The sequence below is a fragment of the Engystomops pustulosus genome, chromosome 2, assembly GCF_040894005.1.
Source record: "Engystomops pustulosus chromosome 2, aEngPut4.maternal, whole genome shotgun sequence".
NCBI lineage: Eukaryota > Metazoa > Chordata > Amphibia > Anura > Leptodactylidae > Engystomops > Engystomops pustulosus.
In genome coordinates this window covers 194,630,159-194,648,248 of record NC_092412.1, presented here as the reverse complement: position 1 = coordinate 194,648,248, position 18,090 = coordinate 194,630,159, and the positions used below count along the sequence as shown (strand labels likewise).

General features: G+C 40.5%; 1 protein-coding gene across 2 annotated transcripts in view; it reads right to left on the bottom strand.

Annotated features, from left to right (window-relative positions):
• The window catches only part of TSPAN2 (tetraspanin 2), a 124,503-nt gene extending 108,087 nt beyond the window's left edge, over positions 1 to 16,416 (bottom strand). For both annotated transcript variants that reach the window (XR_011853319.1, XM_072137701.1), the window contains exon 1: positions 16,259 to 16,416. Coding sequence is in view for 1 of the 2 variants with exons in the window: in XM_072137701.1 (XP_071993802.1) it covers positions 16,259 to 16,327 (69 nt within the window). In the remaining variant the exon portion in view is untranslated. The remainder of the gene's footprint in view (positions 1 to 16,258) is intronic.
• Between the last annotated feature and the right edge of the window lie 1,674 nt (positions 16,417 to 18,090).

Here is an 18,090-nt window from a genome sequence, read left to right as displayed (position 1 = left end):
GGGATGAAACACAGGAGGCCACAGTATAAGGACCATGGGGACCGGGCGCCACAATATGAGGGAGGATATAGGACAGAAGGCAACAATATGGGGGAGGACAGGAGGACAGAATATGAGAGAGGTGGAGGACAGCGGGACACATTATGAGGTGGATTGAGGAGAGGAGGCTACAATATGAGAATATTAGGGAGGATGGAAGACAGGAAGCACAATATGAGGAGGATGGAGGACAGGGGGCCACAATATGAGGGTGATGGAAGACAGATTGCCACAATATAAAGGGGATGGAAAAGAGGGATCCACAATATGAGGAGGGTGGAGAACAGGAGGCCACAATATAAGGAGGGTGGAGGACAGGTGGCCCAATATGAGGAGGATAAAAGACAGGAGGCCACAATATGAGGGGGGGCAGGGGGTCACAATATGAGGGGAATAGAGGACAGGGGGCCATCTTACCTCACACATAAGATGTCTTCTGCTCATTGCCTATAGTAACCAATCAAAGCTCAGAGCTCATATTAATGACCTGTGGCAAAACAGCAACCAATCAAGGCTCAGCTTCTAAATGCCACAACAGCAGCAGACAGTGGCTCCTGTATATGGTAGTTAATAACTGTATTTTGAAAAGGATGTGAGGTGGGATTGTATAAAATAGACATGAGGGGGTTGTATATAAAATATCCAGGAGGGGGCTGTTTGGTATGATAAACTAGGGAAAAGTCTAGGGAACTAGAATAGGGGACCGTTTTAGTTTCTAAATTTTAAATGCTGCCACATGAGTTCACTGCAAAGGGGTTCACTGAGGATCTGTTGCCCAGGGGCCTACTGAAACCTACAGCCGACCGTGCACATACACCCAGCTTTATATATTAGATACCATATCCCGACGAATATATATTTTACTCTCTGTAGTAAGGCAATTACTAAAGATCACTTAGACACATCAGCCTCCTGGCATTGGTTCTTGGGACAACATAACGTCCTATTATGTCAGCATCTTAATAGATGTAACTACAAATCATGGCATTTCACAAATGTAATTTCCCGTGTAGAATTAGAAAATTAGATTGTGGTTTCAACTAAATCCATACTTGCAAGCATAAAAGATTGCAGTGCCACAAAAAAACTGAAAAACTATTATATACATGGACATGTTGTCACAAACATTCAGGCATTACAGATATGTCCCAAAACTCCACCCAAAGGAAAGTTTAATATTCCAAAATTAACCCCTTAACGACCTGGCCCTTTTTTTTTTTTTGTTTCCATTTTTCACTCCCCAACTTCAAAAACGTATAACTTTTTTATTTTAACACATAAAGAGCTGTGTAATGGCTTGTTTTCTGCATAACAAATTGCACTTCATAGTGAAGGTATTTAATATTCCATGCTGTCTACTAGGAAGCAGGGAAAAAAATCCAAACGCAGTGAAAATGGTGAAAAAAACGCATTTGCTACGTTTTCTTGTGGGCTTGGATTTTACAGCTTTCACTGTGCACCCCAAATGACATGTCTACTTTATTCTTTGGGTCGGTACGATCACAGGGATGCCAAATTTGTATAGGTTTTATAATGTTTTCATACATTTCCAAAAATTAAAAAGTCCTGTACAAAAATGTTTTTTTACTTTGCCATCTTCTAGCACTAATAACTTTTTCATACTTTACTCTACAGAGCTGTGGGTGGTGTAATTTTTTGCGACTTTTGATGACTTTTCAATTCTATTAATTATATTTTTCAAAATGGCAAAAAAGTGGCATCTTCGATTTTGGGCGCTATTTTCTGTTACGGGGTTTAACGCAGCGAAAAACCGTTATTATATTTTGATATCGGGCATTTTCGGACGTGGCAATACCTAATATGTTTATGATTTTTACTGTTTATTTATATCAGTTCTAGAGAGAGGGGGTGATTTTGAATTTTTATGTTTTTTATTATAATTTTTTTGTAAACTTTTTTTTTATTTTTACTATTTTTCAGACTCCCTAGGTTACTTTAACCCGAGATTTTCTGATCGATCCTATCATATACTGCCATACTACTATGGCTGTAATATGCAGCAAAGTCTTACCAGCTATGGAGAGGGCTCAGCCCGTGAGCCCTCTCCATGTACACGCACACAACGCATGTCGTACTATTACAGCGCTTGTCGTTAAGGGATTAAAGACCGTTCTTTGCAAAAACAATACCACCTGCTAATATCTCAGTCAATGCATACAGAACAATTATGTAGACCAATAAATTTCCCCAAAGAAGCTGTAAAATGTATATCTAATGAAAATTGATACATTATTTTGTCAATGGTTTTGAGACATAAAAAGTCTCAAAAAAGTCACATTGAGATTTTTGGCAACTTTTCACTGCTAAAAAGTCGCACTGGGCTATTTCCACCACTTCACTATTCTGGCTTAAACACAGAACTTAGGTCATAACTAATGGTGTGAGTTAAACATCCAAAATGCGTTGAATTTTTTACTGCTTCTTCCAACGATATGAATGATCATCTGTAAGTTAGAATTGGAAGAAAATAAAAGAGAATACGCCTTTTAAACCTCATCTATATGTTATGCTACAGGCAAATTTCTTTTGTCTGCTGTCGAGTGTAGAGTGCAGTCTTGGGTCTGGGCATGATTCTTCTGCACATTGAAGCCCCAGAGGATCTAGAACAAAAAATGAGCTGGCTATCTTTGTGTTTGTGTCCCCTAAACACCATTATTCCCTATACACATGTAATAAAATACAAAATCACAGAAAAACTCCCACATATTTGGTATCGCTGAGTCCGTAACAATCTGTCCAATAAATAAGAAACATTATTAGACCTGCTGAGTGAACGCCGTTAAAAAAAAACTTGAAAAACCAAGTAAAATTTTTCATAAAATCCCTTCACAAATATGTACCAAAAAGTGATTAAAAAGGTATGTGCACCAAAATGGTACCACTGGAAAAAAAAACTATTCAACAAGTAAAAAAAAAGAAAGTAAGTCCTAAACCAGCTCTGTCAACCAAAAACTACTAAAGTTATGTTTCCAGAAAGATGGTGATACTAGAACAATTGAGATTTTCTCTATATTAGTTTTTCTTCAGTAAAATAGTTAAAAAAATGTATTAAAAAATGATATAAAATGGAGAATGGCTTCAAAAAAATGCAAAAAATCCAAAATCAGAATTGCTAATTTTCTTTTCCTCCATACATTCAAGAGTTATTAAAATGTCATTGATATGCTAAAGACCCACAAAACTGAAGTATTTGTAAAATGCCTTGCAGAAAGCACTTATATGTCCAAATTATATGGCCAAATAATCTTTAGATTTAATCTTTTTGTTGTAAAGAACTTGTTTGCTTTTTTTCCAAGGTTGTAAAAGAGTGTTTTCACTGTGAGCATCCAACTGAATCTTAATCTGGAGATTTATTATTCACGAGCTAATAAATAGAGTTGATCATTTATCTACATAGACAACCTTGCAGCAATAAAATGGCACCATATAAATTATTCATATTTAATGCTGTCCACTAAACAAATCAATGCCAAACAACTGTGGAATATAGATGTAGATAAACCATTATATCAGTTATCATTATCACCTTCATACAGAAATCGACTATCTATGACCTATCCTAAGGATAAATGACCAATATCTATATCTTTAAAACCCCCTGAAAGTAACACTCTACAACAGGGGTCCCCAAACTTTTTACATAGGGGGCCGTTCACTGTCCCCCACAGACCGTTGGAGGGCCGGACTAAAGTCTAAAAATAAATAGCAGTACATGTGACGGCATCCATAATACACTGGCACCCCCCTCAATTAATTATTTAATATACCGGTACTGCACCCCGTTTATATATTGGCCCAATTAATTAATTAATATACTGAGACCTCTCTCTATTGAATATGCCTCCCCCCCATTAATTACTAAACTGCCCCTCATAATTAATTATTTCCTATACCCGCACACTCATAATTAATTATTCCTATCCTGCCCCTCATAATTAATTATTTCCTATTCTACCCCTCATAATTAATTATTTCCTATTCTACCCCTCATAATTAATTATTTCCTATGCTGCCCCTCATAATTAATTATTTCCTATGCTGCCCCATATAATTAATTATTTCCTATGCTGCCCCTCATAATTAATTATTTACTAAGCTGCCCCTCATAATTAATTATTTACTAAGCTGCCCCTTATAATTATTTTCTATGCTGCCCCATATAATTAATTATTTCCTATGCTGCCCCTCATAATTAATTATTTCCTATGCTGCTCCTCATAATTAATTATTTACTAAGCTGCCCCTTATAATTAATTATTTCCTATACTGCCCCTTATATTTTAATTATTTCCAATTCTGCCCCTCATAATTAATTATTTCCTACTCTGCCCCTCATAATTAATTATTTCCTAAGCTGCCGCTTATAATTAATTCTTATTCTGCCCCTCATAACTAACTATTGGCCCCAGTCGCCAAAATCTTTTTACTGCCCTTTTTAATAAAAAAAAATAAAAACCCTGTACTCACCTAAGTCTTCTATCTTCTTGCCGCGTCCGGGCAGGAAGGGGTGCGCGGCCGCGTGATGATGTCATCGCGTGGCCGCGGAGCCTAGTTCATGGAGCGATGTGCTCCGGGGTTGTATTCCGGCCACATCGCTCCAGTAATAGTGCTCGAGCGGCCATTTCCGGCCGCACCGAGCACTATACAGTGACAGGCAGGAGCTTCCTGTCTGGACGGAGGCTCCTGCCCGACTGTTGCAGGCCGCGAGGGCCCGGCGCTGGCATGCGAAGTGACGGGGGCCGGATCGAAATGGTCCGCGGGCCGTAGTTTGGGGAACCCTGCTCTACAACTTTCCTTTCCCCTGTGTTTTACTGTTTATTATGACACTGTATTTGCCAATGTATCCAACAAAACTGACTGATGTTCCCCCTGCGAGGGGTCTCTGTTCAGCCTGTTCGATTGTAAGCCATTTTTTTTGTTTTCTCACTGAATAAAACTTTGTTGAAACTAAAGCAACACTCTACAAAAGCTAATATATACCTGGTGTGCTCCATAGGGGCGTAACAATCGCAGTCCCAGGGGGTGCGACTGTGACCGGGCCCGAGGGTGGAGGAGGCCAACATCTGCCAGATAGCAGATTGTGGGTACATGGGGGAGGATTGAATCAATTGTATTTGTGTTAAAACACACATGCAATTGATTAGCACTGCAACCAGTTGTCGGAATAGACTACTCTCCCCTGTTGTTAAAAATCACAGCAGGTCTTTGGAACTGGGGAGAGACAGTCCAAGATCCAAACCTACTATCTCTAGCAGTCTGGTGTCCTCACAGTTAGTAAGAACCACACTGCAGGCTCTATAGATTAGTAACCACCAGGCCGCGGCCCAAGGCTGGTCTGTAGAGAACCAAGTACTGGGCTGCGGCCGAACTCACAGGGGGCTGCTACAGAAAAGGGGACATTGGAAGTGGGGAGGGGAGGAACACCTACCTATGCCTACCAGCCCCTGGAAAAAATGTATGCTCACAGCCGCTCCCTGGGCAAAAATGTTTGGGGACCACTGCTCTAGATCACTTCCCTGCCAGCAATTAACTTGCATCGATTTTTGGTTTGCTTAGTCCATCCCTTGAAAAATTGGCACAATTTGGTGCTATTGTTAATGCTCAACAGTACAAATGCCCTACAGCTACACCCACTTTTATTGAGACCTGATGCTATGATTCGCAAATCTTGAGCTCAGAATGCATTCACATGTGGCATTTACAATGCGATTTGAAACTGCATGGAAAAACAGTTTTGAAGAGATTTGCCTAATTGTATAGTGTTTAAGTAAACACAATGTTAACTTGATGTAAACATGTTGTGTTAACATAATGAAAATTTTCAGTGTAATTGCGCCTAACCGAGCAACTTTTACACCCACAGATTTTCACACTGCTGCCCTGATTTATCATAAAATGGCTGAAAAGGTCAAAATTTCAGAAATAAGTCCTCTAGTCCAGAGCAGGCATAGTTTGTGCGACCTTTCAAAGAAAAGTCTCAAAAAACTGACAGACTCACTGCCAGACTTAAAGGTAACCTGTTTTTCACATATACAACTAGTGTCAGGTTCCCATAGAGCCCTTGTAACTGTGTGTTCTCCTCAGATTCCCATATGTTCAATTTTTTAATTTTACCTGGTCTATGCATGTCTATAGCAAGTCAAGGTGGGTGTTGCCTCCTCTGGTTAAATCCAGCAGCTCCTCCCCATGCTTTCTCTGAATGCAGCAGTAATGTCATATGACCAGGGTGACACCACCCCCTTCCCTACTCGCTCTTTAGATCCCTAGATACCAGGCAAGTTTATAACGGATTTTGTGGGGAAACAATTTTTAGCTAAAAGAAGGGTATCAGATAGTTACTAGGGCTCTTTAGAAATCTTCCACTAGCTGTATTTGTGAAAAATTTGGTGACAGGTTCCCTTTAAGCTAAATTTTACACCATGTTTACATAAATGAAATGCATTGCCAAAAACAGTGGGGCTATATTTACTAAGGGCTTTGCGCCAGTTTTGTGTCAGACTTTGCACGTTCTTTTAGGTGTAAATTGCTTGCACAGGTATTTAAGAAGTGTCTTACTACAAATGTGTTGCACGCTACCCTTTTGTGGTGCAGCTGCACTAGCCTCTATGCAACACAAATTAGGGGGTGTTCTGGTGCTTCGTCGGACCATGCGCCAGATTTAACATGCAAATCCGACAGAAGTGTGTTGCATGCCCCATGTTGGAGATAGACCAGTGCAAGTGCATTGGTTGTGACACAATTTGAATATTAAATCCCGCGGTCAGTCCGAATTAGTCTGATCGTCTGACGGCCCGCCCCCCGATTTCTGTTGCATGAAAGCCAGCGCCGCTGCGCCAAAGTCCGATCGTGTGCGACACAGTCCCCAGTTGAATACCTGTCACAGTGGCGCATATCCCGAAAATTTTTAAAATCCGACGAAAGTGCGTTCTGCTGACCTTTAGTAAATAAGCCCTAATGTCCCTCATCCTGCCCAGCCACAAGTCAGTGGAGTGGTGATAGCACATGTACCCTGTAATTCCATTCCAGGGTGCATTGCATCCCGTTGGTTTGCTGCTGGTAAATGAAGTTATATTGAATTGTTTTATTACTTTTACAGCAACCAGTAATTGACATAAGTATGTTTAAATAAAAATTATGTGAGTTATTGTAAAGAAATTAATATGAACATACTTTGTAATGTATTGTGAAAAGGATGTGGTTGGTAGAAATTTCCTAATGTATAACAATGTGTTCATGCACTGTTCGTAGTGCACTCTACTTCCTCCCACTATCACACATATATTCCATTACATAGAAAAATGATTATTCTGCAGAAGCATGAATAACTGTTTTTAACCGTAATACATTTCTTAGTGGCTTAAGCTTCTAGGCAACAGCATGGACCCAATGGGCCACTTTTACCAAAACTAGTGCAGCCTGTACTATGTGCAGTGTTCCTGTGGAGTTCCTGCCCAAGATTAATCAAATCTGGTGCACGGTCTTCATTAATGTGGGGCGCCCTTCTCCTCCTCTGGAAGTGTGTCTGATCCAGGCAGTCGCTATGCAAAATATGGAATACAACAGCGGCGACCCTGCTTTTTAATATGCTAATTTTACAGAAAGCCTCTCTGGGGAGGGGGATCAAAGGCTACTCCATACCCCAATAGGTTCTCCTGGAAAATTTGCATATTACATAGATGAACTGCAGATTAGGTTAGAAATTGTTTAGGTTTAGGGAAGCATAATTTAGGCTTTAGGATATTAATGGAAACCTACCATCAGATATACCTTAATATGTAAATTCCTGTTGGTAGGTTTCCTTCTCTTCTAATCCGTATATGCTAGCCATCTGATTGAGGAATATAATCATTAGAAGTTAGAATAAACTAAATAAACTATTTATGTCCCATTTGCACATGCGCCTTGCAGTCACCAGGGACCTAATTTTCACTAAAGACAGGTTGCAGGAACCCATTACAGCTACATATGTCTTTCTGTCTTCTCTATGTGTATTACAATATAATTGTGTGTTTAACTTACCTGGTTTCCTGACAAAATCCTTTGCATGCATTTAAAAAAACAACATGTGACTTGTGTGTGCTGCTCACTCCTCAACTCTCAGCCCCCACCTTTGGACTCCTTCAACAGAAAAGAGCTGGCAGGCTGGTGAGCTAACATCAGTGGGGAAGGGAGCAACTTTACAGGAGCACCAAAGTGGGGGTTGAGAGCTGAGAAGTGAGTAGCACAGACAAGTCACGTGTTGTTTTTTTTAAATTCATGCAAATCAAATCCCAACCCCTGGGACTACACAGAGGATTTTTTCAGGAAGCCAAATAAGTTAAAACACACAATTATATTGTAATGAAAATGCTTAGAGAAAGCAGAAAGGCATATTTGCAATGCAGGTGTGATGGGTTTCTGCAACCTGTCTTTAGTGAAAATGAGGTCCGTGGTGACAGGTTCCCTTTAACAGTGTATATTTAGGGATTTCTAGGTTCACCTAGAAACACAATTTTTAAATGACATTAAAGGAAATATTTTCCTCTTTAATAGGGCACCGTAATTGTTTTTCTAGGTGAATTGTGTTTTATAATTAAGTAGATATGTTTGAAGTGAGCCACCCTCCAGCCTGTCAGCTTTAGGCAGCTGTAGGAGTTGCAGAAGAAACATGCACATGCACCCTTTGCCTCTGATCTAGGAAAATGGTGATGGATTGACACTGCATATATTAATAACATATTTTGGTAAAGGTTTATACAGTTTTACTGCTTATTAAAAAAAAGGTTATATCACATTTTATGGGAAAAATCTATTTTTTTCCCATTTTATTTATTTGTTTGGTAATTCTATTAAAATGTTAATAAAATTATTCTATCAATTTAAAGTTTCACACATCATAAAAAAAATAACTAACAATTGTTATGGTATGTAAAACGGTTCCAGAACAAAACAGCAAAAATTGATCTGGACATTCAGGCACCAATGACCATTGGTCACAAAGGGGTTAAAGACTGGTCTAACTTTTATCAGCTTGATTATGTGATATATATATAAAAAAAAAAAAAATAGCACCAAAATTTAGATTCACTTTGGCCACTTGAAACTACAATTCACCCCTAATTCTTAAAAATACATTTAGTGGGAACAATATACCCAAACAGAGGTGAAGTGCTTCAGTCCTTCTCGATTTTTTACACTGGCATAAGAGCTCCCCAAATCATGAAAATGGCCTATAGCAGAATACCGTGGGGCACATTTACTAAGGGCTTTGCGCCAGTTTTTTGTCTGACTTTGCATGTTCTTTCTAGTGCAAACTGATTGCAAAGGTATTTAAGAATTCCCCTTGCCACATTTGTGTCGCACGCAACCATTTTGTGGCGCAGCTGCACTATTCTTCATGTGACACAAATTTCTGCACAGAAGGGGGCATTCCTTTACTCAGTCCGACCGTGTACCAGGTTTAACATGCAAAGTCCAACAGAATTGTGTTGCACGCCCTTTGTTAAAGGTGCACCAATAGAAAAGTGCAAGGGAGCGCTGGACTCATGAAGAACTCAAGCCAGAAATCCTGAATCTGGTGCACCCTGCGCACTTCACAGGCAAACTGAATTTAGTAGTAAATGTGCCCCAATATCCTGCAAAAGGTAGGAAATTGGAAGTGTTATTTTCTCTGCTGTTAGGATATTTGTGCAAACATAAGTAAGATGAAGAAAGAGTTTATCAGAAAAAAAAGACAGGGAATAGAGATGAGGAAACTGTACGGCCACATAAAGGGACACATCCATGGAGCAGCAGCCTACAGGTCAGTACTACAAGCACTCACTCTCCACTAGCCTAGAGGTAACATGACCGCCTGAGAATGTGACAGTATGCTCCGAATATTTGTACAGGTTGCCAAATGAGGGGAGGGACAGACATTTGTAAATACTTCTGTCAGAGGCTCTGCCAGTGAATTACTATGGACCTCCCTTAAGTGATGGGATTTCTTAATGTACAATAAATGTGCAAACTGCTATTTTTAGCCTCAGACGTAGATGCTTTCCCAAGCTATAACCTCTATAGACATCGAGTACTTGTTGTGCGGAGGAGAGCACCATCTAAGGCTGCGTTCTTATCTCCTTTATGCCATCTGTTTTAAGAATTTGTCTAGAGAATTCCTGATGTATCCCTACAAAAGAGGGAAGCAGCATATCTGACAGTATGCTCATATGCCCCTAAAAGTGAGAGGTCGAGTGAACATTGTCAATTTGTAGTATTTTGCAGCTGCTGACAAGATTCAGGAAGTCTCACAAGTGACATAACTGTTCTAATTTCGATAGTCACATCACCCATAACGTACGCTCAGTGGAGGCTGCGTATGGATGTCATAGAGTTGCATCCATGCTCCATTTCATCTAATGACCTCAGCTGAGCATATACTGCTCTCTCCAGCAAGTAGGAAGTAGGTACGGCGTCAGCACTGGGCATACCCAGGCCCAGAGCTGCTGGGGAGCCCAAATAAGGCTGTACATTAGGAATCTATGGGGGTGAAGGGGGCTGTACCTAATCCATAGGGAGTGAGGGGGCTTTACTACTCTACTGAGGCTCTGTCGCCCAGGGGCCTACTGAAGCCTACTCAACTTGCTCGGCACGGCTCCCCGCGGCTCCTCTTCTGTGTTCTCTCTGTGGTTGTGTGCTCTGCCGGCCGGCATATACGTGTCTCTGAGTATGCAAATTTATTTTTTTATGCTTGGCAAACTGTGGGCTCGCTGTATACTACTACAGGGGGCTGGCTGTTTACTACTACAGGGGGCTGGCTGTTTACTACTACAGGGGGCTGGCTGTTTACTACTACAGGGGGCTGGCTGCATAGTACTACAGGGGGCTGGCTAGCTGCATACTACTACAGGGGGCTGGCTGGCTGCATACTACTACAGGGGGCTGGCTGGCTGCATACTACTACAGGGGGCTGGCTGGCTGCATACTACTACAGGGGGCTGGCTGGCTGCATACTACTACAGGGGGCTGGCTGCATACTACTACAGGGGGCTGGCTGGCTGCATACTACTAAAGGGGGCTGGCTGGTTGCATACTACTAAAGGGGGCTGGCTGCATATTACTACAGGGGGCTGGCTGCATATTACTACAGGGGGCTGGCTGGCCACATACTACTACAGGGGGCTGGCTAGCTGCATACTACTACAGGGGGCTGGCTGGCTATATACTGGGAGGCTGTGACCAATGCATTTCCCACCCTCGGCTTATACTCAAGTCAATAGATTTTTTGGTGGTAAAATAAGGGGTCTCGTCTTATACTTGAGTATATCCAGTTCAGAACCTTGAGTGCCGCAGAAATTCTTTTGTAACTTTGGCCAGTCCAATCAGTTTAAATAAGCACAGCTGGACTCTAATGAAGGAGTTGAACTGTCTTAAGGAGGATAAGAAGTAAATGAACAGCATGCGGGTTAAAAAAAGTGTCATAGCAAAGGGTCTGAATGCTCAAAACCATGTGATATTTCAGTCTCTCTTGTTTAATAAATTTGCAAAAATATCTACATTTCTACTTTTGTTTTGTTTTGGCTGCAATGAAACAAATAATGAAAAAACCTAAAGGGGTCTGAATACTTTCTGTACCTACTGTATACAGAATTAGTGGTTTATAGCTTTTAGGAACAGACCATATAACAATCCCCCTGAATCTTGGGAAAAAAACAATAGAGATACAGTAAAGCGGAGAGTAGTATGGAGAGAGATCAGGTCTAATCACCGCACTGGGGGTCCAGAACAGTCAGCTACTCCTCTTTTATCTCTAAGAGCGATTGCTGCTAAGTGGTCAGACTATTAAATTATGGATGCACTTTAGGCTTTCTTCCCGCTGTAACATCTTAACATCACTTCCATCAGTCCAGTAAATACAAAATGTATTGTCTACTAAAAGCATTAATATTAAATGATATTAAAAGATACGGCAATAGACACCATATTCAGGTTCATCACACCCTCTGCAGAGTTGCGAAAATGAGACATTATAGTGTAAAAAAATACAATCACACCAAAATCTGCATGTAACACATTTCAATGTTTCTGCATACGGTGAAGTCCCCACCCCTCTGGCACCAATGGACACATCAGAAGCCTAAAACCTACGAAATACTACTGATAATATACTGAAGAATAGTCTATATCAGTGTTCTCCAAAATAGTCACCCCCCCCCCCCCATGTCTATCTCCTTCTATTTCTGGAGCTCTACCACTAATCATTGCATTTTGTCATTCTTATTTGCCTATTATACTTAGATTATTCAGAATACATAGGCCCCCTTTCCACAAGCCAGTGTCATAATTTAATTGGTCCCGTGTCCCCTGTCTCTACGCTCCTTTATTTACCCTATATGCTATATATAGATCTGTTTATCCCCTGTAAGGCTCTCATCTCACATCATCTCTTCTTGGCGACACTATTTCCAGCAGTGAGTGTGACCTCAGCTGTCCCTTAGCTGTGTTTCCCTCAGTTGCCTCTAGTCTTGCGCTCATGTCTCTGTGTTCCGCTTTATCCATTGTATTGTGTTCTGAATTCCTCACACTCCTTCAGGTCACTGGATCAACGGATCCATCATTCTGATGCATTCAGTCTATTCTCATGAATTTCCAAAATGTTGTGTTTTTATATTTAACTTTCTGATCCATCACAAATATGTTTAGCCTTGTGGGGTAGTCCTGTTGTACAAAGTGGTGGCATATCTCTAGGATGTACCATCACTTCATAATCTGGGTGGGTCTGGCATATTGGACCCCTGGTATCCTGTTAATAGAGCAGTGCCACAAAACCAACACTGACCCTTCTTTTTCAGGATTTGTGCAGGGCACAGGCCAACTGATCATAAAGCAAAGCATCTTTGCAGCCCAGTATGTCCTCCCCTTTATGGGATAGAAATAACCCCTTAAATAAAGATTGAACTAAGATGTAGCTTAAAGGGGTTGGCCAATTTTTAATAAAGCTGTTTCATTAGACATGTCTCTGCATGTATATGTACCTGTATCTATCCCTCCCTTGCGGGCTTCAGCCTTTCCCTCTTCTCACCACTGCCCTCTGTCTCTCGCTCTCTCTGCTCTACACCAGTCCTATGGTCTCCCACTGTGTTTCTCTCACAGTCTGTTCTCACTGACAGACACAAGAGGGAGAAGTAGCAGGATTATTCATATCTCTGCTGCTGCAGCCCCTTCAGTTTATCAGCGCTCAGAGATGTAAACAAAGAATCATAGCAAGACCATATGTAAGTAGCAGGATTGCTGAATCACTTGATGAACATTGAGGAATTATTGTTGAGGCAGTAAAGTTACATGGGCAACTTATGTGAAAGAGTGATTAATTATCTTAGTAATAAAAGTATGCAATCTTTCTTTTATACAATGGAATATTTTATCAATATTTACTTAAAATGGGGACATTCTTGGAAGCTGAAAGAGGCAGTCATCTTTTACAGCCAATACAGCTTGCACTGCTCTGACACCTTGATAGTAGCAAACTGGCAGCTATGAGAAGGGTATGAAACGGGGCTACTATTAGATCTATACAGCCTGGCTTATCCAGATTATGGTCTAACTACACTAATCTACCACGTGAGCACATGGACAAGTCTATTTGTTTGTGGTAAGGAATCATCTGAGGACAACCACGGAGGTGAGAAGAACACATGCCTGTACTGTATGCCTGCTCACATAGTATGTTATGTCCCTATACTGTATACCTGCTTATATAGTATGGCACATCCCTATAATGTATACCATCTCATATAGTATGTTATATCTCTATACCAGTGGTGGCGAACCTATGGCACGGGTGCCAGAGGTGGCACTCAGAGCACTCTCTGTGGGCACCCAGGACCTCAGCATAGAGTTAATAAGACAGGACACATGGCCTCCTCCTTTAGTCCCAGGCCACACAGGTCATTGAGCACTATTTTAAAGCAACACATCCTTGGCTGCCTGGGACTGCAGGATGACTGAGAAGATGTGGACAGAGCTAGTTTATCATTTGAGTTCCTGCCATGGAACCTGCATACTTCTTGTACAGGGACCCGGGGAGGACACTACATTAATAATCTGAATTTCTTCAATTTCTACTGTATTGATGTCATCAGGACGCCAATACGATGAAAGCTTTGACAAAGCAGTAAGCAATAAGTTATTGCTTAAATTGCCATGTTGGCACTTAGAAATAAATAAGTGAGTTTTTGTTGTCGTTTGGGCACTCGCTCTCTAAAAGGTTCCCCATCAGTGCTCTATACTGTATACCAGCTCATATAGTATGATACATCACTATACTGTATACATGTCATATAGTATGGCACATCATATACAGTACACATGTCATATTGTATGATACATCTTATACTGTACACATGCACATAGTATGGTGTATCCTATTCTCTATACATGTCATATAGTATGATACACCCTATACTGTATACACATGTCATACTGTATAATACACCCTATACTGTATACACATTTCATATAGTATGATATATGCCTATACTGTATACATGTCATATAGAATGGTAAATCCTATACTGTACACATGTCATTATAGCATGGTGCATCCTATACTGTACACATGTCATATAGTATTTATCCTATACTGTACACATGTCATATAGTATTTATCCTATACTGTACACATTTCATACAGTATGATATATCCTATACCAGTGGTGGCGAACCTATGGCACTGGTGCCAGAGGCGGCACTCGGAGCCCTTTCTGTGGGCACCCAGGCCATCACCCCAGAATGAAGTTCACCAGACAAGACTCAAAGAATCTTCCTACAATGATAGGTGAATTTGCCCTCCTCCTTTCATCTGGGTTGGTGTCCTTAGGAGGCTAAACAATTAAAAGTTGTCAAAGAACGAGGAGAAATAAATTACTGCTTAATTTGCTGCGCTGGCACTTTGCAATAAATAAGTGGCTTTTGGTTGAAGTTTGGGCACTCAGGCTCTAAAAGGTTCGCCATCACTGTCCTATACTGTACACATGTCATATAGTATGATATATCCTTATGCTGTACACATGTCATATAGTATGATATATCCTTAAGCTGTACACATGTCATAAAGTATTTATCCTATACTGTACACATGTCATATAGTATGTTACATCCTATACTGTATACATGTCATATAGTATGATACATCCTATACAGTACACATATAATAATGTGTGATACATCCTATGCTGTACACAAATAGTATGGTGTATCCAATAGTGTATACATGTCATATAGTATGGTACATCCTATACTGTACACATGTCATATAGTATAATATATCCTTATGCTGTACACATGTCATGTAGTATTTATCCTATGCTGTACACATGTCATATAGTATTTATCCTATACTGTACACATTTCATACAGTATGATATATCCTTATGCTGTATAAATGTAATATATTATGTTACATCCTATACTGTATACATGTCATATAGTATGATATATGCCTATACTGTACACATGTCATAAAGTATGATACATCCTATACTGTACACATGTCATATAGTATAATATATCCTTATGCTGTACACATGTCATGTAGTATTTATCCTATGCTGTACACATGTCATATAGTATTTATCCTATACTGTACACATTTCATACAGTATGATATATCCTTATGCTGTATACATGTAATATATTATGTTACATCCTATACTGTATACATGTCATATAGTATGATATATGCCTATACTGTACACATGTCATAAAGTATGATACATCCTATACTGTACACATGTCATATAGTATGATACATCCTATACTGTACACATGTCATATAGTATAATATATCCTTATGCTGTACACATGTCATGTAGTATTTATCCTATACTGTACACATTTCATACAGTATGATATATCCTTATGCTGTATACATGTAATATATTATGTTACATCCTATACTGTATACATGTCATATAGTATGATATATGCCTATACTGTACACATGTCATAAAGTATGATACATCCTATACTGTACACATGTCATATAGTATGATACATCCTATACTGTACACATGTCATATAGTATGATACATCCTATACTGTACACATGTCATATAGTATGGTACATCCTACTCTATACATGTCATAGTATGATCATATAGTATGATCCACCTGTAGCTCGCTGTCATGCTAGCATCATCCTCCGTGTCCATCCGTCACACAGTGCACATCCATGTCTTACCAGGAAGATGAGGTTGAAGGTGAGCAGCAGGTACTTGACACATCGCATGGAGCCGCTGAGTCTCCCCATCCCGGCTACAGCCACGACCAGCAACAGATGTCACAGCACCGAAACTCCTGCTCAGACATTGCAGGGGAGCCCGCCCCATCAAGTCTCAGCCACACCCACCCCAAGCTAGCCACGCCTACGGGGAAAACTTTCCGCGCCATCTCCCGCCCTCTGAGGGACGTTCCACCTGCAATGTGAGGAGAGGACTTCTATAATAGGCTGCTATTAGAGAGGATCACTACAGCAGGTCTGTGTAATGCCACACTGGGGATAGGAACAAGGGGCGTCCACATTACATAGTATTCACTATTGCCCTCATTACTATTGATTCTCCCAATTAGTTTGTGTAGAGGAAGAAATGATTCTAGAGAAGTAAATGGGAAAGCAGACCTAGTGCATGAATTATTTGGTGACACTTTGGATGCTAAATATTTAGACTCCCAGGAGAATTATGTACAATTGAACGCAACAATGTTTCTTTCCATATTCAAAGTCAGCTCGTACACACTGCATCACAGCCATCAAGGAGTTAATCCAGTCAAGTGCACAGAGCACCGTCCTGCGTACACTGACAACAGAGGAGGGACCCGCTCCCCTCTGCTCCACACACACTGCTGCAATATATCACAGTCATCAAGGAGTTAATCTGTACAAGTATACAGAGAGAGATCCCGTCTACACAGATAACAGAGGAGGCACACTGCTGCTGCGATATATTACAGCCATCAAGGAGTTAATCTGTACAAGTATACAGAGAGAGATCCCGTCTACACAGATAACAGGAAGGACCCGCACATCCCCGTTTTCCACACACATTGCTGCTGCAATATATTACAGCCATCAAGGAGTTAAAGAGATCCCGTCTACACAGATAACAGGAGGGACCCGCACCCCTCTGCTGCTGCATATGTTCAGTGGAGACGGATATCTCCGCACACACTGCCCTGGTTGTAAATCTCAGCTGTCCATAGCCTACAGTGGGATAAGACAAATGGCCCAACACTTGTTGCACTGAAGGGACTGGGCTTCTCCTGGGGGCAGGGGCGGTTGGGTTCTGTCTTTCCAGATTGACAGATACAATAGCCAATAAGAGTCTGAATTCCATCTGCATGGACATAGAGTCTTCCTACCTTTGAACCATGGCAATTTTGTCCAAGGATTTTAAAAGATCAGCTACTGTGTTGGCTAAATAGTTGTTATGAAAAGGGAAGACAAAAGGTGATGTTTTCTCTGATTTGTTATCTGATTGCAGTAATGCGTGTATTAATACAGATATAAACACACATAATAATGTCCCATAATTAATAATAATCTTCCCATAATATCTGTTAATCATACAGTTTGGTAAGTCACATATTAGGAAGGAAAAAGGAAGATATAATTGTTGTAATGTAAGAGCTGTTGTCCAGTATTGAAATAGATGGTTTTATTAGGATAAAATTACAGTTCTGCTATGGGTCAGCGAGAAGCAATTGGTATTGGACTATGATTGTAAGAAGATCCATTGGGGGATATTTATCATACCCCGGTGCTAGTGCGTAACTCCACTGCTGCATTTTCGCAGTGCGATACATAAAGAGGCTTCAGTATGGGGCAGGGCACTGTGCAGCATTTATTCTACACTAGGCCACGATAAAGATCTGTGGCTTCTTTGCCATTTTCTTCTTTGATGAGTTCAATAGGAAGGATTATTTACAGATGATTTACTGCATGTCATAGTTATTTTTATGTTCAAATTGTTGTTATTAAGACATTACATGAATTCTTCTAATGTATCCTTCGTT